Source organism: Pteropus alecto, unplaced genomic scaffold, assembly GCF_000325575.1.
Source record: "Pteropus alecto unplaced genomic scaffold, ASM32557v1 scaffold202, whole genome shotgun sequence".
Lineage (NCBI taxonomy): Eukaryota > Metazoa > Chordata > Mammalia > Chiroptera > Pteropodidae > Pteropus > Pteropus alecto.
This window is the reverse complement of record NW_006432451.1, coordinates 158,353-177,573: the sequence shown is the minus strand read 5'-3', so window position 1 is coordinate 177,573 and position 19,221 is coordinate 158,353. Positions and strand designations below refer to the sequence as shown.

The 19,221-nt window shown below is 36.8% G+C and overlaps 1 protein-coding gene across 1 annotated transcript in view; it reads right to left on the bottom strand.

The window, feature by feature from the left end:
* Nucleotides 1-19,221, bottom strand: part of LOC102896343 (BTB/POZ domain-containing protein 9) — a 128,510-nt gene that overhangs the window by 93,155 nt on the left and 16,134 nt on the right. Inside the window, exon 3 of the mRNA XM_006907423.3 lies at nt 3,863-4,052. Within this exon, the coding sequence (XP_006907485.1) occupies nt 3,863-4,052 (190 nt within the window). The remainder of the gene's footprint in view (nt 1-3,862; nt 4,053-19,221) is intronic.

The window sequence follows — 19,221 nt, the reverse complement described above, 5'->3', positions numbered from 1 at the left end:
TTAGGTGCAAGCATTAAAGAAAGTTCGGTGCCTACTCAGCTATAGGGTTAACTCTCAGGAAAGGAAGAAATGGTTTCTGGGGATGAAAACAGACAAAGAAACGGAATTTTTACCCATAAAACAATCATGTCCTCTCTTAGGAATAAAGAACGCAGTGGTTGAGATAACTGCTGTTTGAGACCTTTGCCCTTGTAGTTGCCATCCACAAAGAAATGGGAGTTTTAAAGCCAGTGCACCAAGAGTCTCTGAGAGTGCCAGGCCACCTTTCGGGGGGGCGAGTGCTAGTCACTGGGCTCTGCGATGCTCTCCCTCCAGGCGTTGACTCAAAATCACAGGGCTTCTCTGGGTACAGTGACTAGGAAAGCGAGTCAGTAATCACAAGCAATAGAAGCTGTAGGTCAAATGTCACTGACTGACTAATCAAACCGTCTTCGGTCAATTATCCATCCCCATGATGAGGTGCCACTGATCTACTTTCCTATCAATAAACATCTATCTGGCACATCAGCTGCTGCTAACCATGGCCTGCCAAGATATCCAGCATCATCCACAGGCATCAGTGGTCAAGAAATCCTTCTCCCTTTCTTCTTAATAATGTCACAGAAGAGGCAAATGCAGTTCCTGACAACATAATGTGAATTTCACAGATACGTGTCTCTCTGAGCGCTCAGCCAGTTACACAGGGCTTCAATTGCATGGATTTTCTCACTGCAGAAACAATAGCTGGGCTTAAGAAAGTTGGAGGCTTCATAATGTGCTGAAACACACATTTCTGCCTTTGGTTGTGCTCATGCTCATCATCCCTCCTCTGAGAAGGAAAAGAATAATTGTTTGGGGGAATCATTTTCATTCCACATTTAAAGAAAGCCAAATGGACACTGTTCTCTCTTGCCTAACGCCCTGATGACATCTTTTTCTGGAGTCAGATTCAGCATCTCTGATTCTCTGAATAAAGCTAGAGGCCAAGGCGGCCTTGTCACATAAGAGCCTGTTTGTCTCTGAGTTGTCACCTTGGCAAAGACCTCATGAGGTCCCTGATGGATCTAAAATTCCAGATTTCCTACTATACCCATGATAATTTACCCTTCTATCTTGACAGACTACCTCATCTGCACATTTAATCTGTCAAGGGATGCTTATTCTGAGTTGCTACAGGCTTTATTATAATCAGGTGAAGCTGGGAGGAGGCAGCAAGTAAATAGTTACAATACAAATATGACAAATGCTCGGATAGGAATGGCATGCAGAATGTATGATATCACTGAACAAGAATGTCTAAATCAGCCCAGGAGATAATGGTAGGTTAAAGAAGCATTCTCGAAAGAATAGAGTCCTGAAGGGAGAATAAGAGCCAGGTAAAAAGGGGGTGGTAAGAAGGTAGTGAGAGATATGAGCAATGAGAACAGTAAGTTCAAAGAGTGGACAACATGGGGATAAGAGAGGGGTGACAGGCATGTGCAGAACTATGAGGAGCTGGGTAGGCAGAGCATGTGCAGAATGGGTGGAGAAGCAGGAGACAGGCTGTACAGACAGAAGCAAGTCAGATCATTCTCAAGTGCCTTCATCTGAACTTTTTCCTAAAGGCAAATAGTAGCCATGAATCCTCTTAGGAAGGGGCATGATGGAATCAAACTTGTGGTAACACTGTGGGAGATGGCTGCAGGAGGGGAAGGAAGGGTTAGATGAAAGTCTGGAAGACCAGGTAGGTAAGAGAAACTACAAAGGTATAGTTATGGTGATGGCAGTGAGGATGGGGAACAGGGGATCTGTGAGACATGTAGGAGCTAGTAGTATTGACAGCACTTTAGGGCTGACTCGTTGAGTGGGGTAGATGAGGAAGAAATTTAGAAAGATTCACATGTTTTTTGCTCAGGTGATGGATAGATGGGTGGTGCCACTGAATAAGAGGGGGAATCACGGTGTGAAGCACCTTGAACAGAAGGGGAGGTTAATGGAATTCCATTTCTGACACATTGGTTTGAAATGTACATGGAACATTTTTATGTTGGGGGGCATGAGGTACTAAGTAAGCAGAGAGAATACAGGGAACATTAAAAGAGAGTGGGCAGAGCTACTAAGCTGTCAGTTTGCTTTCACCTTCACTGGCGAGAGACTGGTATTCAAATTACAAATGGCAGAACAAACATAATAAAGAGAAAATTGAAGCCCCAAATAGGTGAAGTGAAAGAAAGAAAGTATCAAGTCAATTTAAATGATTTCAAGTCTCCTGGCTCAGATGAGTTACACCACAAGCCTGCTGAAAGAAATTGCAGATGTAATCTCAGAGACACGATTGGTAATCTTCAAGAAATTGTGGAGACTATAGGAGTGCCACTGACAAGAGAAGGACAACTGTTTCCTAGATTTTTAAAGTGAAGAGGGATAGAGTGTAATGAGACATATTCAGATAAGTTTCATACCATCTATGACAAAAATTCTAGAATGGCTTATAAAATAGATGGCTTATGAATACTTTAGTTAATGCATGCAGCTGAGAAAAAGGAAGGAGGGGGTGTTGTTCGCTACATGACGGAAGTTTATTTGTACTAGGAGCTATTCAGACTGACTGTGGCTTGTCTCTTCCCCTTTCCGAAGCACAAAGTGAATTGTCTTGTCTGCAGTATAAATTCAGGGCTTCTCTATCCATGATTTGTTGTTTACGGTATTCAGTCTGCATGCAGTCCTTTATGAAATGGAATTGACAATTTAAATGAAGAAATCACAGACTGAATTCCCCAAGAAATCCACCACCACTTGTCAGAGTACCCCAGGAACGGGCAAGCAACAATAACTTCTAAGGTTATTAGCCTAAATGTCAAAAAACATTTGCCTATTAGAATCTTACTATCTTATTTTTTTGTGTGCTATTTCTCTCTTTATACATACTGACTTTAAAATTTAGAGAACAGGAAACAACAAAGCAAATGTGGTAGAGCATGATGGTAGGAAGATGGCCATGTGCCCCAGAAGGCTAAGATATAATGTAAAATATCTAATCTAAAATATAAATATAAATACCATTAATCTTTCAGAGACCTTCTTAGAACACTAAAAAAAAAAAAAAAAAGTGCAGCCTATTCAAGACCCAGATGGCTCCCTTGAACTAAAAGTACATCCTCCAGGTCAGCGGTCCCCAATCTTTTTGGCACCAGAGACCGGTGCTCCTATGAGGATCTAATGGCACCTGGTGATCTGAGGTGGAGCTGAGGCGGTGATGCTAGTGCTGGGGAGCAGCTGCAAATACTGATGAAGCTTCGCTCCCTCCCTGCCGCTCACCTCCTGCTGTGCGGCCTAGTTTCTAACAGGCCACTGACCACAGCCTGGGGGGTTGGGGACCCCTGCTCTAGGGGATATCACCAGTCTCACATTTTAAAATTATATGATCCTATAAATCAAGCAATATTTGGTTAAAGTTCTTTTCTTAAAAGAAAATGACAATTAAAAACCAGACATAAAGATTATTAAAAAGATTTTTTAGAAGCAGGCCTCATATTCAGAAGTGTTTGATTCCTATGTAAAGTCATTTATTAAAGTTGAAAATGATTTTTGATTCTATATAGCCTGTCTTGACATTATCCTATAAGTCCTTAACCAATACAAACTGAGACTTGAGAAGGAGGTAAGCCATATCTAAGAAGAGGCCTCTCATCTAGTCCCTCCACTAGTCTAATTTTGGTGCACACCTCCCCACTAGAGAATCCAAACAAGCACCTTGTAGCTTTGTCCTATCCCTATCCCTCCCCTTCTCGATATTTAGAGCAAAGAACAAAAAGAGGGTCTTCAGAATCATCACTGTACTGAAGCACAATTTGCACGTGTGTCCTCCATTTTAAAAGTAAAGAATTACAAGGAATCTTCTTACCGTATTGACCCAATCATGTACGGCTGTGCCAGCTGAACAACAATCGCACCACTTCCTAGCTGATGACATGTATAGCCAGAATCCCAATCATAATTTTTGGTGTCCCCATTCAGCAAGGCATTTCGGCTCCGACTGACTCCTTCAATCACACTGGCACAATCAGCAATTGTTGCAACATTCTCCATGGGAACTGTGAATCCAACATAAGATTTGGCATCAAGATAAGAGTAGCCCAATAGCGTGCTATGAACAAAACTAATTAATTTCTATCTCAAATGAATGATAAAAGGGAAATTAGAGCTTCTTGATTATATCAAGATATGAACACATTTTCCATGACAAATAGCTTAAAAAAAATAGTTGAACCTAAGGTTGGAATAAACCAAACCACATGTAGCAATTAACCCTAAATAATTTCATTATAAAGAAACATGATACTCCATAAAATACAGAATGGATACATTTGAGAAATATTACTACATGGAAAACTACACAGTAATTAAAATTAATGAACTACAGCTATATGCAAATAAATGAATCAAAAGACAATGATGAGTGAAAAAAGCAAGACAAAAACAGTATGAGTTCATTTATACAATGTTTTAAAAAGGCAAAACTAGAAATATAAATATAAATATAAAATTAAAAAGGAAATCTAGGGAATTATGATACAAAATTCAGGATAATTTGTCTAGAAAGGGGGAGATAAAATTTTGGAGGGGCTTCAGAAGTACTGGTCTTATTCTGTTTTTAAGTTAGGCGGTGGGTACATAGGCACTAGTTTTATTAATATTCTCTAAACTGTACATATTTATTACATGTAATAAATATAATAAATTTGTTTAAAGAAAGAATATGTATATATTTTCCAGTATTTTAGAATTCATAAAGCAAGAAAGTGATCCAAGGCATGAACCAATCTCTTTTCAGAATACACAGTGTCCCTCAGGCATGATTCATTTCCGTTTATTGTTTGTTTATTATTCTGTGCATTTCAACACATGGTCTTTTCTTTGTTCACAAGCTGCTGTATTTTGAAACACCAGCTCTGTTTTGATTCTGGATCTCTTTCTATATTTCAAATCCATATCGAACGTGTTCATTTATAAAAATGAAGGGCTTCTGCAAAATGATAGCTGTCCAGAAATGATGTAGTCTCTAAACACTAAAGAAAGAATGATAAAAGGTGAGGGCCTTTTAAGACCCCTGGCACCTTTTCTGTGCATTTACTTGTGCTGGGATTTTCTTCATACATTTAAGTTATTTAATCCAAATCAACAATTAACCCTAACCCCTTACGTTCAAGATTTACAGCTTTCTTTATATAAATTTAAAAATAGATTGGAAAAAAGGCTATTTCTCATTAGATATATACTGTACTTTTCAGTCCAATACTCTCTGAAAAGAGAGAGGGTGAGCAGTACTACCACCATGCCAAAACATTTCTAACTTCATAATGCTGTGGAGTAAATAATCTTACATGTATCTTTTATGCAATGCATTTATTTTCCAAAGTTGGGCATGCCTGTACTTGAGCCCTCATCTCACAGACCTACACTAATTGCTTTGCTCTCTGCAGATGAGGACAGTCATCCACAGATAAAAAAGAGAGGAAGACAGGATGGATTTTCTGGTAATGAATCCCTTGACTATGAAGCTTAACTCCAAAGCAAAAAAGCAAAAACACTGATAAATAACCTGTAAAGACGGTTTCCTAACAGAAAAGGGGTTTAGAGAGAAGCTCCCCATGACTTTGAAAAGAGGCAGATGAAGGACTATATTTAGAGGCTAAGTCATGATACCTCTGTCTCATGAAAAAGAGGAGGTACTCTGTGATTTGGAAGATAGAAGTTAAGGAAGTGGTACGAGATGCACAGTAAAATGAGCTGAGACATAAAATAATATTGTAGGTAACAGACTGCAGTAACAGACAATCCCCACTCCCCCAGGTACTCAATATAGTACACATTTATTCTTTGCTCACCCTATGTATTCAATGACAATCAGCAAAGTGGCTCTGCTCATTGTAATCACTCAGGGACCTAGGTGACAGAGGTTTGTGAGCTGGGTACTGACTCTTAATAAAACTATTACCCCAAAGTAACACACATTGCTTTGCTCACATTTGGTTGAATAAATAAGGCAAGTCACAGGGCCTTACCTAACTTCAAAGTGGGTGGGAAAGTGCAACTCTGCTGTATGCCCAGGAGAAGAAAGGAAATGTTTAGTGAACAATATTAACATTTACCACAAACATTAAATCAGGATAAAGGAACATTCAATAGACAGATAAATCTAGTTCATCTGTCTACTGAATTCATGTAAAGTATATAAAATATTTCAATGTACAAATATACATTTTCAAATCTAGACCTCTAACAATTTAGATTGTTACCATTGTTTTCTTTGTGATTACAAAAAGGTGTCTTCCTGTGTAAATGGGTAAGAGTTTCTTCAAGGAATACATAAGATTTACATATGGAAGTGGAATTACACTTACTGCTAAGAGTTAACGTCAACTTCCCTGGATATTGTCAAATTATTCACCAGAGTGGTTGTAAAAATTTACACTCTCAACTCATCATTCCTCCCTAACATTTGGTAATATCAGACAGATGATTGTGACATGATATCTCAATGTGGTTTTAGTTTTTTGTTTTTTTTTTTATGAAATAAATTTGAACTTATTTTTCTCTTTTTCCCCTCTGGTTATCATTCTCTACCTCTTTTCTGTAAACTGCCTATCTTTATCTTTTGTCTATTTTTCTATTGTCTTTCTAACTGATTTGCTATTTCTTTGTTGGTTAATGTACTGAGTTGAAATATTTAATATTTTCCTTTATAATTTGTGCTTCTCCATTTTTATTTATAAATTCTTTCCTACTCTGAATTCATAAAGATATTTTCCTATATTTTCTTCTAAAAGTTCTCAAATTTTGCTTTTCACGTTTGGTTCTTTAATTTATTTAGAATTTATTTCTGGTACTCTGTAAAAGAGGAATTCACTTTCCTCTTTTATTTATAAGTTAGCCAATTTCCCCAGTATCATTTAATAAACAGTCCATCCTTTGCCCCACTAATTCATGTTACTTAGTCACATATAAATGCTTGCTTCATATATAGTTACATCTTTTTTTAAGATCTGTACTGTTTCACTGATTTGCCTAGCTTTGTGCCTATACCATGCTGTTTTAATTACTATAATTTTATGGTTATCTTAAAATCTGATAAAGTGAACACCTCTCCTTTCCCTTCTCCTTTTTTCTTCAAAATTATCTTAGATATTCTTAGTCCTTTTAGGAAAATTTTCATTTTAAGTTTTCAAATATACTAGCTTACAAAAACATTCACAGTACTTCTTTTTATTCCAAATATTTTTATTTATATCTTTCCTTTCTTTTTGATCAGTCCTACTTTATTAGTGTTATCAAAGAAAACCTTCTGGTTTTACTGATTATTTCCTACTTGAGTAAATTTTGCTCTTCTTTTTATTTTTTCTTCCTTCTACTTCTTTGCAATTACTCTATTTTTTCCTAACTACTTGAAATGAATACTTAACTCAATATTTCTCCTTTTCTAATATATAAGTTTAAAGCTAATATTTTACCTCTAAGTCATCCTTTATCCTTACTTATCCTTGTTTTGACATATAATATTTTGAAGGGTACTACTGGTCAGGTATTGTATAGAATGTCCCTCAGTTTGGGTTTGTGTGATAGTGTTTTAAAAGTTGATCACTTCTAAATATTTTCTAATTTCCATTATGATTTTTCTTTGTCCCATAAATAATTCAGAAGTATATCTTTAACTTTCTGAATATAACTTTCCAAGTTATCTTCTTGTTACTGATTTTAATTACACTGCAATGTGGATTTTAAAAAGTGTGGTCTTTATGACACTGACTTCGCAGAAATTCTTGAGATTTGCTTTGTGGCCTGGTACATAGTTAATTCTTATTAATATTTCATGTGTGCCTGAAGAGAATGTGTATTCTCTTATTTTGGAGATGTATGGTTCTATACATATCTACTATATCAAATATATTAAGTGTATCACTTATATGCTTGCTAATTACTGGGAGAAGTTTCGTTAAAATTCTCACTATTGGTGGTATATTAGTCAATTTCTCTTTATAATTCTGTCAATTTTTGCTTTATATATTTTGAGACTAGATTGTTTCATGTGTATCTTTTTAGAATAATATCTTCCTGGTGTATTGAACCTTTCATCATTGTGCAGTATCATTCTTTATCCCTAACAATGCCTTTGCCCTAAAGTCTATATTGTCTGATGTCAAATAACTACAGCACTTTTATTTTGGCTACTATTTCCTTAGCATCACTCTACTTTCTAGTCTCTTGTAAATAACATATAACTAGATTTCTTTAAAAATTCGATTGTTTTTCAACTGGAAGATTTACATGACTTACATTAATTGTTACTACTGATACCTCTGGATTGACTTTTACTTTCTAAATTTTTTTTTTGTTGCTTCCCCCACCTCTCTGTCCACTTTGTTTCTGTTTTCTAATGGATTGATAGTTTCTTTTACTTTCTCCCACGAGCCATCTGAATTAATTTGATTTGTAAGTTATATATTTCTATTCTTTTACTAAATTTTAGATTGGCATACCATACTGTAACAATGCCTAAAATTGAAAATCACATATTCCCTTCTCCTAAACAATATAAAAGACCTTAACATTTTCAATACACCTTACTTGTATTATGTGTTATTGTTATCTAACATTTTAGTTCCACCTTGCTTTATACTCTGTATATCAATCATCATTATTATTATTTTATACAATAAAAACTTTATTCACATTCACTAATTTGTTCACCATTACTTTTTAAAATATAGTCCTTTCTCTTTGGCTCAACTTCTTTCTTTCTAAGACACATTCATTAGTATTCAGCAGTCTTTGTTTAAAAGTGTACTTTGCCACCACTCTTGAAAAATAGCTTAATTACATATAAAATTCTAAGTTTAAAGTTGTTCTTTCTCAGCACTTTGAAGATATCATTCCATAGCCTTCTGGCTTCTACTGTTATGTCTGTTCAAGTCTGGTATCCCTCTGTTAGAAATGTTTTTTCTCAACAGTTAATGTTAAGGCTTTCTCTTTGGTTTTGGTGTTTTGCAATTTTACTACGTTGTACTCAGATGTAGATTAAATTTATCCTGATTAGGACTGAATAGCATTTAAGGCTCTATCAAGTTTGAAAAATTTGGGCCATTATTTGAATACTGATTCTCCTTCATTTTGTTTTTTTCTTCTAGAATTCATATTAGACCTCTGTTGGAATTTTTCATTCCATCCTCCATGTTTCTTAAACTTTCTTTTATGTTTTTTCTTCTTTACCTCTTTTTAAAAGCATTCTGCGCATCTATTTAAAATTATTATTTATGTTCGCTAATTCTCTTTAGGTGTGTCTAACCTGTCCACTGAGTTGTTAAAACTTCGCCACTAAACAAAAACCGCATAGCAACTGAAAATAAATGAACTAGAGCTATGTGTAGCAACAAAGGTTAATCTCTCCAAAAAAGCTGCTTAAGAAGAGCAAGTCAGAAAAATACATGGAGCACGTTTCCACCTACTACTGTTACATACCTACGTGGTGAACTTAGAAAAGCCAAGCAATTGTAAACACTAAAATTCAGAAGAATGATTACCTCTGGATAGGAAGATAGTGGGGATGCAAATGGGGGAGGGGGGACACACAAAGGGCTTTAAAGGTTTAGTAGTGTTCTATTTCTAAAGCTGAGTGGTGAGCATGAGAGTGTTCCTAGTCTCCAAACTTCACACATCTATTCCTTATGTTCTTTTGCACATACGGAGTATTGTTTTTTTTTAAGAAGTTTCACATATTTTAACACTGTTTTTATGAAAACCAGAAAGATAGCAAGTTTCTGAGAGGATAAAACCTTTTATGATTATTATGCCCTGCGGCATCTACTAGGTCTTACCAGTTGTCTTTGTTGACTCTCCCTGAGTTTGTCAACTTCCACCTACCCTACCTTACTGCTTCACAGTTTTATTCCTAGATAATCTGACTTTTTAACTAAAGGTCAGTTAGTACAGCAGAATCAGGGATTATCACAAAATCATAACAGATATGGTTTTTTAGCTCTTTTGGAAACAAATCTGGGGTAAGTGCTCAGAACTCCTTTTCTATAGACACATTATAAATGGGTTTACTAAAAAAGATTCTTTCGGTCTCTAACATTTTCTCTAAGCCAAACTGCTTTGATAATATGACCCTCTGACTCTATGGAATCTTGAGGTGGTCTAACATATATGCTATATTAAAGAATTTTGCCTTCTTAACAAGGAATCCTATATCTTTGTGCTGGAGAATAATATACCATGCTTTCTAGTTTGATTTTGACAAAATTATTCATTAATGTTTATTAATCAAAGTCTGGATCTAAAAAGGGTGCCCAACACAGACACATCATAGAGATGGACTATGTCAGTGAAATTTACCCCAAGTCTCAAATTTCCTCTCAAGAAATAGCTTTTGCTAGAACTCCACTAAGCAACTTGATAAGCAACTATGTCTATTTTATAGATACGAAATTAAAAGATTACCACTTTTTAAAAATTCTCATGCCTATTTTTTGGCAATGAATCAAATTAATAGTAAAATGACCAAATGATGCCAACAAGTGCAAAAAAGAGACAGACAGGGACTTAGGCACAAACACAGTGGATAATGACCTTTTATAAATAACCAAGATGAGATCATCATTCCAGCACTGTGCCAATCCTTAATATCCAAATCACTATTTAAATTTGATCTAACCTGACAATGGGAGATTTGGAATATGAGTTTCATAACGGCAGGAATTTGTTTTCTGTTTTTTCACTGCTATAGTCCCAACTGGCAAAAAATAGTGCCTAGCACATTAGGTATTAAATAAATATTTGCTGAATGAATGAATCAGAGCTAGAAAAGGATGTCTGTGCAGGTTGTGGCACTTAACGTTGCTTAACATAGTTTCATACCAAAAGCTAAAAAATATAAAAGTTACTGAATAAAGCAGAAAAAAATGCTCTCTCAGTGCAAGTTTTCTTAGAAAAGTAAAGTATAATCAATCTTTGGATCTTGACCTAAACATTAAAAAGAAAACCAACATGCCCACTGCAGAGGAGCTGCTATATGAGTATTTACATACACCCTCAACTCTCTCAGCTTCGATTCTGCTAAAAGTTTATCCCAGATAGATAGAGTTTGCTCACTTGTGATAGACTAAAATATTTTCTGATGAAGAAACCGCTTTGTGGAGTGTAGAAAGGAGAGGAGGAATGTATATAACATGAGGCTTTTAAAGAATACAGAAGCTCTTTTATGCTTGAGGGGAGAGCTATCTGTTTTAGTCACACTGTGGAAGTTCTCACAGAAGAGGTTTGTCCTAAATGCCATTGCTGCGTTTACTAACACATATAGGCTATTTCCTCTATTTCAGAAGTAAATAATTCTATTATTAGTTTTTCTTCCTAATAACACAAACCTCAGCCTAATAATTAATTACTCAATGGTCTGGATAAGTTTTGTGGTCTGTTTTTACTGGGAAAAATTAGTGAGTGACTCTAACTGACTGCAACGCAGAGAAGGTGTCATACTGTTTTTCTTCCCGTAGGGGCTGGGCCACTCCCCATTTGAATGTTCATTACCATCTTCCATATGCGTCTGATAAATTTATTAAAAATACCATCTGGATGGGACTCAGCTTTGTGTTGTATTTCCAGTATTCCAGTTTCCTCTCTTGTCCCACTGGAATTTCTGCCCCAATTTGTGTCACTTTGTTTACAAAACCACACTGCCAAAATCCAGCATCTTGCGTCTGTCTCTTTCTACTTTTCCTTTACCATCCTTTGGCTACATACCTATTACAATAGTCTGTGCAATGAGCAAAAGGCAAAGGGGAACTGCCTGGGCAGAAATTACTTTTCCTCCTCCATGCACACAGCAATTCTGCCCAGACAAATTTAATTTGCTGCTTCTGAATGCAAAAGTTGCATGTTAACAAAGAGTATACATTCTGCAAATGTATGAATATTGGGATGACTCGGACTATGGAGAACTGCAGAAAAAGTGATTTGAAAACAATTTTATTGTTCTCAGTTCTTATGCAGCACCAGGGTGGCCAACAGTTTGCCAATAAATTTAATTCTGGAGTAATAAATTTTTAAAAGGCAGTATTACTTCACTAGGACATGACCTGAGGGCCACCTGTACCAGCTACATTTAAAGATAAGACTGACAGGTTATTTAACTGTCTCCAGAGATCACCTCTGAGAGATGGGGAAAAAACTCACTTGAAGCAAATTTTAAAAATGAAATTAAAAAAAAAAAGGAAATAGCACTTAGCACTTACAGGGGACCATCATCTTCAAAAGCTGTGCTTGTGTTGGGCTTCATTCACTGTTTTCCTGCCTGTTTTCATTACAAAAGGTTTTCTAACAGTGCAGTGGTTCATGCAACAAACAAGTGTTTAATAGTCTCAGTATAGATGCTTCTCTACTGCCAAGATTTTCAGATACAAAGTACTTCTTTCAAAAAGTCAACTAAAGCTATTAGCTGAAGGTCACATCTAGATAATCCCCTACAGACCTACATTTTCTCTTTTTAAAAGGGGATTCACCGTAGTGGCCTATCCCCAAGGCCTATATAGGAACTTGTCGCTGACCAGGCAAGCCTCCAACCCAACTGCAATCTACCCTTCTGTCAAGTGATTCTAAAGAAAAAAAATACTCACAGCTGTTATGTCTGAACAGCTGTAAAAGAACAATAGCTAATTAGAGCACAAGTCCATTTTCCTTAGAAACTATCCAAAAGCTACAAAAATGCATTCTACAACAATGGCACTAAGTTACATTACTTCCAGTTTTATCCATCAAGTTAAAAAAAAAATCACTTTGTAATCATATATGTTACATCATATCACTGAAGAAAAACCTTTTAAACTTTTCCTTCCCCTAATTTTCCCGTTCCCAGCTCTGAGAGAAGGCTGCTTCCTAACAGTTCCGAAGGATTCAGTCATGAACACCTCTCCGTGCCTGCAGGAGAAGCCCATGCCTTTGAGCGCTGGAGCTCCATTCTTCTGAGCCTCTTTTCCTTTTTTTTTGCTTTTCATTTCTGGCTGTTTTCTGTAGCATTAATCTCAGTATCCTCATCATTCCTGTTCTAGTTCCCATCCTGACATCACCAAGGTTGCCCAAATCACATCATATTTTGAGATTGATTATAAGGGCTTTGAAAATCGTGCTGGGCTCTATTTAGCCAGTGACAGGAAGACATAACATTCTTCCAAATTTCAAATGTGGTCTTCTCCCCAATCCCAAACAGGCAAACTGTTTAACTTTATAAAGCTATAGCGCCAAACACTTCAAAGAAAATGGCAGTTTTCTAGAAGACGAAGGTGAGACATCAGAGGTGGTATGGTTATTCTCAGGGGCAAAGATGAGGTAGGGTGGGGCAGGGGGATCTGAAATGTCTAAGTTCACCGGGATCAGTGAATTCTCCCTCCTTACACTAGGTCTTTGAACGAAAGCACTGTCCAGAACTAACTGTTTAAGAGATCCGCTCTCTTATATGTAGTTTGAATGCTGGAGGTTTTAGCTGTGAGATTCTTCAATTCAAAAGACCTTGAAGAATCAAGTATCGGATGTTTAACAGCAGTAACCACTGCAATATATCAAAGAGGGATTTGCTCTGTAGGTGAAGCCTTGCAATTTAGGACAAAGGCATTTCCAGGTGTAAGAACAACGATATTCCAAACATTATCCAACTCTGTGTTTGGCAACATCTCATTGGCTGTTTGTTTTTTTCTTTTTCTTTTCTCTAGACATAATCTGCTAGAGAAAGAGACTACATCTGCCCCCTATATAAGGACCAGTTATTCAAGCTGATGGGGAGTTGTTGAAATTGATTTTGCAGGTTTTAGAAACTCTATCTCAAAAAATTTTTTAAATTATAATATAAAGGATGTCATTTTCTATGAGCACTATCATAAGAGTTTTACATGGATTTATTTTAACTTGTTTCCTAAAAGATGTTGAAATCAACAGAGTTATGTTTGTTCCACTACTAGTTTGTTCCATTACTGGTCTTGTCAGGCCACAACAATTTTGTATCAAGATCCGAAATGTCGCCATAGCTCGGAGGAGTATTTCTCATTCATGATGAGCATGGAACAAAGGATGCACAAAAGGTTTTTAAAAGTCCCGCAAAATAAGTGGTGGTTTGGTTAATGCTTTTTTGTAAGGAATTTTTAAAAACTATCTCTTTCATAAAATTGCTTTTCTTTTTTTTATTTTAAGCAGAAGGATGCATCTGGTTCAAACATATTTAAGTCAGAGTGATTCTGAAACAATGGATAACTAACTTCAGTCTTAAGATCTTAAAAATTTCTTTAAAATGCATCAATAATTATAAAATTGAGTTTTTTACTAAAAGTAATATCAGTAGTGAGGTGTTCAAACATTAAGCAGAGGCCTGTACATTGTACAGAAAATGTCTCAATCAGATCTATGACAAGCATGCTCCTATAATTTTTCTTTGGCAGAAACTTCCTGACGCAGCTCTTGGAGGCAGAGAGAAAAAGGCTAGAGATGATGCCAAATCTCACATGCCTTAGCTCCCACATACCAACCTGGATTGAGCTGTGTGAGACAGAAAGAATTTCTGAGAATCTCAAGGGAGCAAGATCGGAATTTAGCAGGAACATATGGGTAAAGGTGAGTCTCAGCATCTGAATCCTGGACTCTGAGAATTGAGACTCAGTAATCAAACCACACAGGATGCCCGAGGGAAAAAATTGCCTCCTGGGCATTTTCCCAATTTTAGCCTGAGTAGGATTAGCCCAGCTATGGGAAGGCTGAGCAATCAGTCCCCTTGGTAAGATTGAGGTGAGGCCTCTTGACAGATAAACTTGGGGTGCCTGGGGGAATCTGGCTACCAGCTTCAAAGACTGAAAGTCAGAATCTTCCAAGTGACCTGGAACAACTCTATCATACCTCTAATAGGTAAAGTAGATATCGGAAAAAAACCTCAGCAAAACACACAGTTTATTCTACCTTCTGGAGGCTAAAGTTAATCTAGATTGAGGAACTAGAATCATGCTAGTAGATTTATAGTATGTGTTAAAAAAAAAAAGTCTTCTCTAAAATACAATAAAAGGTAACTAGAAAAAAGTCTCTTGCTACTATTTTCAATTAATTATTCTTTTAATGGTTTAACACTTAGTGCTTTGGGAAATGAAAAATGGTTGCGAGTACTTTTAAATGAAAATATTTCAAATCCACTGGATAAGAAGCATCTTATTTCTGATTCTAGCTCTCCTTGCATCATGTATGTGTACACTAATTCTGAAAGGAGAAATGGCTGCTCTCCCCTGCCCTCCTTCATCTCCTACATCCAATAGACAAGGGAACAGACTAGAAAACAGGCACCCAAAGAAGTAACCTCAGTTCTGTAGACGGTTTCCTAGGCAATCTGGAGGAGGCCATTTAACCACTCTGTGACTCAGTTTCTTTACCTCTAAAGAGAATAATCTCTTCTTCTCTCTACTGTCTTATGACTACTGACAGAAAAAATTAGAAGATGTTTGCGAAAGCATCCTGAGATATTCAGAGAAAGGCAAGATCCAGGCTTGATACTTCCCCAACCATGAAGAGGCAGGTTTTCCCCCATGTGGAATGAGTAGGTGGGATGAGTATTTCGGAAATCTGGGTATTACAGGAGGGGAGACTTTTATTCCTATGAGCTACCTTGTAATTGTAAAAGTTTTTGAACCAATAACAAATCTACTGACCTGCAAAAAAACTATTAGCACCTGCTAGTATAGTATGCAGCTGGCGGTTTCAGAATAACCACGAAAGCAATTCTTTTTGGTCGATACTTGCTGGGGACAGCAATTTCTGACCTACTGAATCAGATCAAGATGATCCGAGTCATTAGACCAAAGAAGCCTCTTTGTGCTAACAGTACAGTGGCTAAGGGTCTCTTTTCATTAAACAAAGGCATCTGCCCACTGTCTGCATTCTAGGACAGTCACTGCTTTGAGGTTTCATGAGCTATCACAATTGAGTGAGAAATCAAAACACATTAAAAAATCATAGACGCAAATGGGCTTATAATTTATCAGTGAGAATGACAGTGGTAAATGCCATGTGGCTGCTCTTCTCCTCTTGGGTTCCGGAAGGCAGAGAGGGGAGCAGGAAGAGAGGAGAAGAAAGGTTCCTTACAGTATTTAGATGGTCTTCAAATGTTCATAATTTCCTTAGGGTGTGCTCATTGCCAAGTTGACAGATGTTGCTAGAAAAACCTGTACTATTCTGAAGAAAGGCTAACCTTTCAAGAGTGGGAGAAGGGGAGGGAGGCAGCCCATCCCTTCTGTGAAGAGATGACATTAAACTGGACAGCAAACTACCTTTAGCATGCTGCCTCTTTGAAAGGCTGTGTGATAACACTGCCAAAGAGAACTGTCCTGGGAGGAATTTCATTTTACCATGGTTTTCCTTGCCATGAGTTTAAATTAGTTTTTAAAACTAAATATCAGAATGTCTTAGACAAATAAGATTATTAATTATTGCTTTTTTAAACCACCATGACTCCGAGTGATACATTCCCCCAGAGAAGTCATAGATATGTCATTTTATACTCTCCTACACATTTGCCCACTTTCTTTTTCATTCATTCTTCCTTGTCGTACTTTATGCATAAAGAGAAATGGGTTCTTCAAAGCAGACTGTCAATGATCTTATCCCAGAGCTCCTAACTGGGTGAAAATTCTATGTCTCTTCTGCTTGCCTGGCCCTTGACATTTCCTAAAGAGATCTTTCCAACAGAGGATCAAGAATGCTGAGTATTAATTTATGGGACAAAATAGTAGTTTTGTAAAGCCTTAGCCCTCTCCCACCAAAAAAGAGGAATAAGGCACATTAGGGCTTCCTTGTTTAATATCCTCAGCCTATACTTCAGTCAGTGCAGGGACTTCTATATTCTAGGTGGTAAGAGCTGGGGCTGGGGGAGAAGCAGGGAAAGCAGAGCATGGCCAGACCTCTCTTTTCAGCACACACTGCCTTTGCCCTCTTCTTGAGTTTTCTTACATCCCAACTCTAAACCTAATGCTTGAAAACCCACATGCTATTGTTCATTAATGTGACCATTAGTCATTTTTTCCTGTGTCTTGGTAACACCTAATGTTTTTATCAGCTCTAATAAGGATCGACTCACTTAATATCTTCTCGCAGAAGGCAGATTACCCACCCTACTCATTTAAAGATTAACAGTAATGTGCCATAAGGAAAATTATACCTCCAGCACGAAAATCTGCAATTGGGGAACCATTTTACAAGATAGCATTCATTTATATCAATTATCTTGTTTATCAAAGACAATGAAACCCAAACTGGTAGTAAAAAGGTACAGAGTGCACTGTGAGGAATAATTAGGTCTTACCCTCCCGGACACCGAGAGCCATTTACCACTTCACTAAGGGAGGTGGTGTTTACACTGTCTGTTTTATAACTCTCTTCACATTAACTTTCAAATGTCAAAAGCAGGCGGTTAATTGTTTATTATACAAAATGTCACATATGTAAAATACTGAGATATAAAATTATTAGAACCAATCTACCACAAGAAATCCTAGCTTTTAAATTTTATAGTTTGTTTGTCAGTCTGGATTGCCCCTTAACTGCCATCATATGGACCGTGTGTGCCAGGCAGTCACTGTTTGACAAATAATCTTCCCTGTGTGCACTTTGTCCTCAGTCAAATGAGAAATAAAGATAACATGATATGAAAATTATTATTATGGTTTAAAGTAATATGGACCGAGAAGAATGAGAGATGTCTGAACAATGTCACATGTTCTGGTTTTATTTTAGCTCTGAGAGTGAGATTCAAGGATCATGACCCAAAGCTTATCGAAGCAGTTTAAACTGACAAGAGTGAGCGTGCACTGCCCAAATTCTCTAAAGCCGCTAGGTGTTGACGCCAACACCCTATATCTACCCCAGAATCTCTCCATCATGAAACTACACACCAGCATGAGAATTTCTTTTCTATTGCTTGCCATATCTGTAGAGACTAAATCCCTCCCTCTCTTCCCCCAGCTATCTATTATTCCAATTCTACCAAAACTACCCCTTTTGGCAATTTCTTTGTCTTCTAGGGCTATAAAAATCAGACAGACAGGAAGGAGAAGAGTGCAGCAGTAAAAAAGGAAAGAAAAAGAGGAAAAGAAAGCAGTGTTTTTCTATGGGGAAGGAAAGGAGAATCCAGGAATCAGCTGGGGTGGGAGTACGGCTGGGAAAGCTCCTTTAAAATCTATTAGATGCAATTTACATACCAAAATTTTTGTGGCTAAAATTTAGTACAACAAATGAATGAATGAAAATAGAATCCAGTTGACTATGTAACTCTTGTTTACAGCCATCAATGAGCACATGATGGAGAACACCATTTTGCATTTGTAGGTTAACCCCCTCTGACATCATGAGGTCTTGGATATATGTAAATCTGCTTAGCTAATCCACACGACCAGTGAAGCACTGGTAAAAAACTCACAGTAGCTCCTCAAATCATCAAATAAAAAGGAATCCTGAGAATCACTTAATTCAAGGAATAGATAATTTATATCTTATTATATATTGATCTAGAAAACAGAAAAAGAGGGAAAGCTGTTCAAGTGATTTTAATATAACTGTGGTTGTAAAATGATTTAAAGATGAGTCAAGACAAGAAATTGATAGGCATGTTTTCTTTAAGAAAACAGGTATAAACATTCTAAAATAAATATTAGCCAACTAAATCCAATAATTATTTCAAAAAATACATCATGTCCAATAGCAATTACCCTAGGAATGTAAGTGTGGGTCATCATCCAAACATCTTATCATTTCAGGGGGTTAAAGAAAAAAGTCTTTGAGTGATTCTGAGCAAAAGAGTGCTCCAGTAAGATTACTCTGGATAGAGTGTGGAGAACAATAAGGATTAGAGAGGATGAGAGAAGATCCATGAATAGAGAGACTAAATGGCAGCAGTAAATGAAACAGACACAGTCCCTTCTAATATCGAACCATGTGAATCAATGTAAACTGGTTACAAATGAAACAGTTTTGAAGGAAAATTCACAGATCTAGCATCATACGAAGAAACTACCTAAACTGGGGGTAGAGAGTTAGGCAATACTTTTCTTAAGAAACGACATTTAAGCTGAAATTTAGATCAATAGGAGGTTACCTAGATAAAGGGGGTGGGTGTGATGAGGTTAGGATAAGACTAAGGAGAGAGTAAAGGGCATTCCAGAGAGAATGGCAGTACAAAGGCCCTGTAGTCAGAGA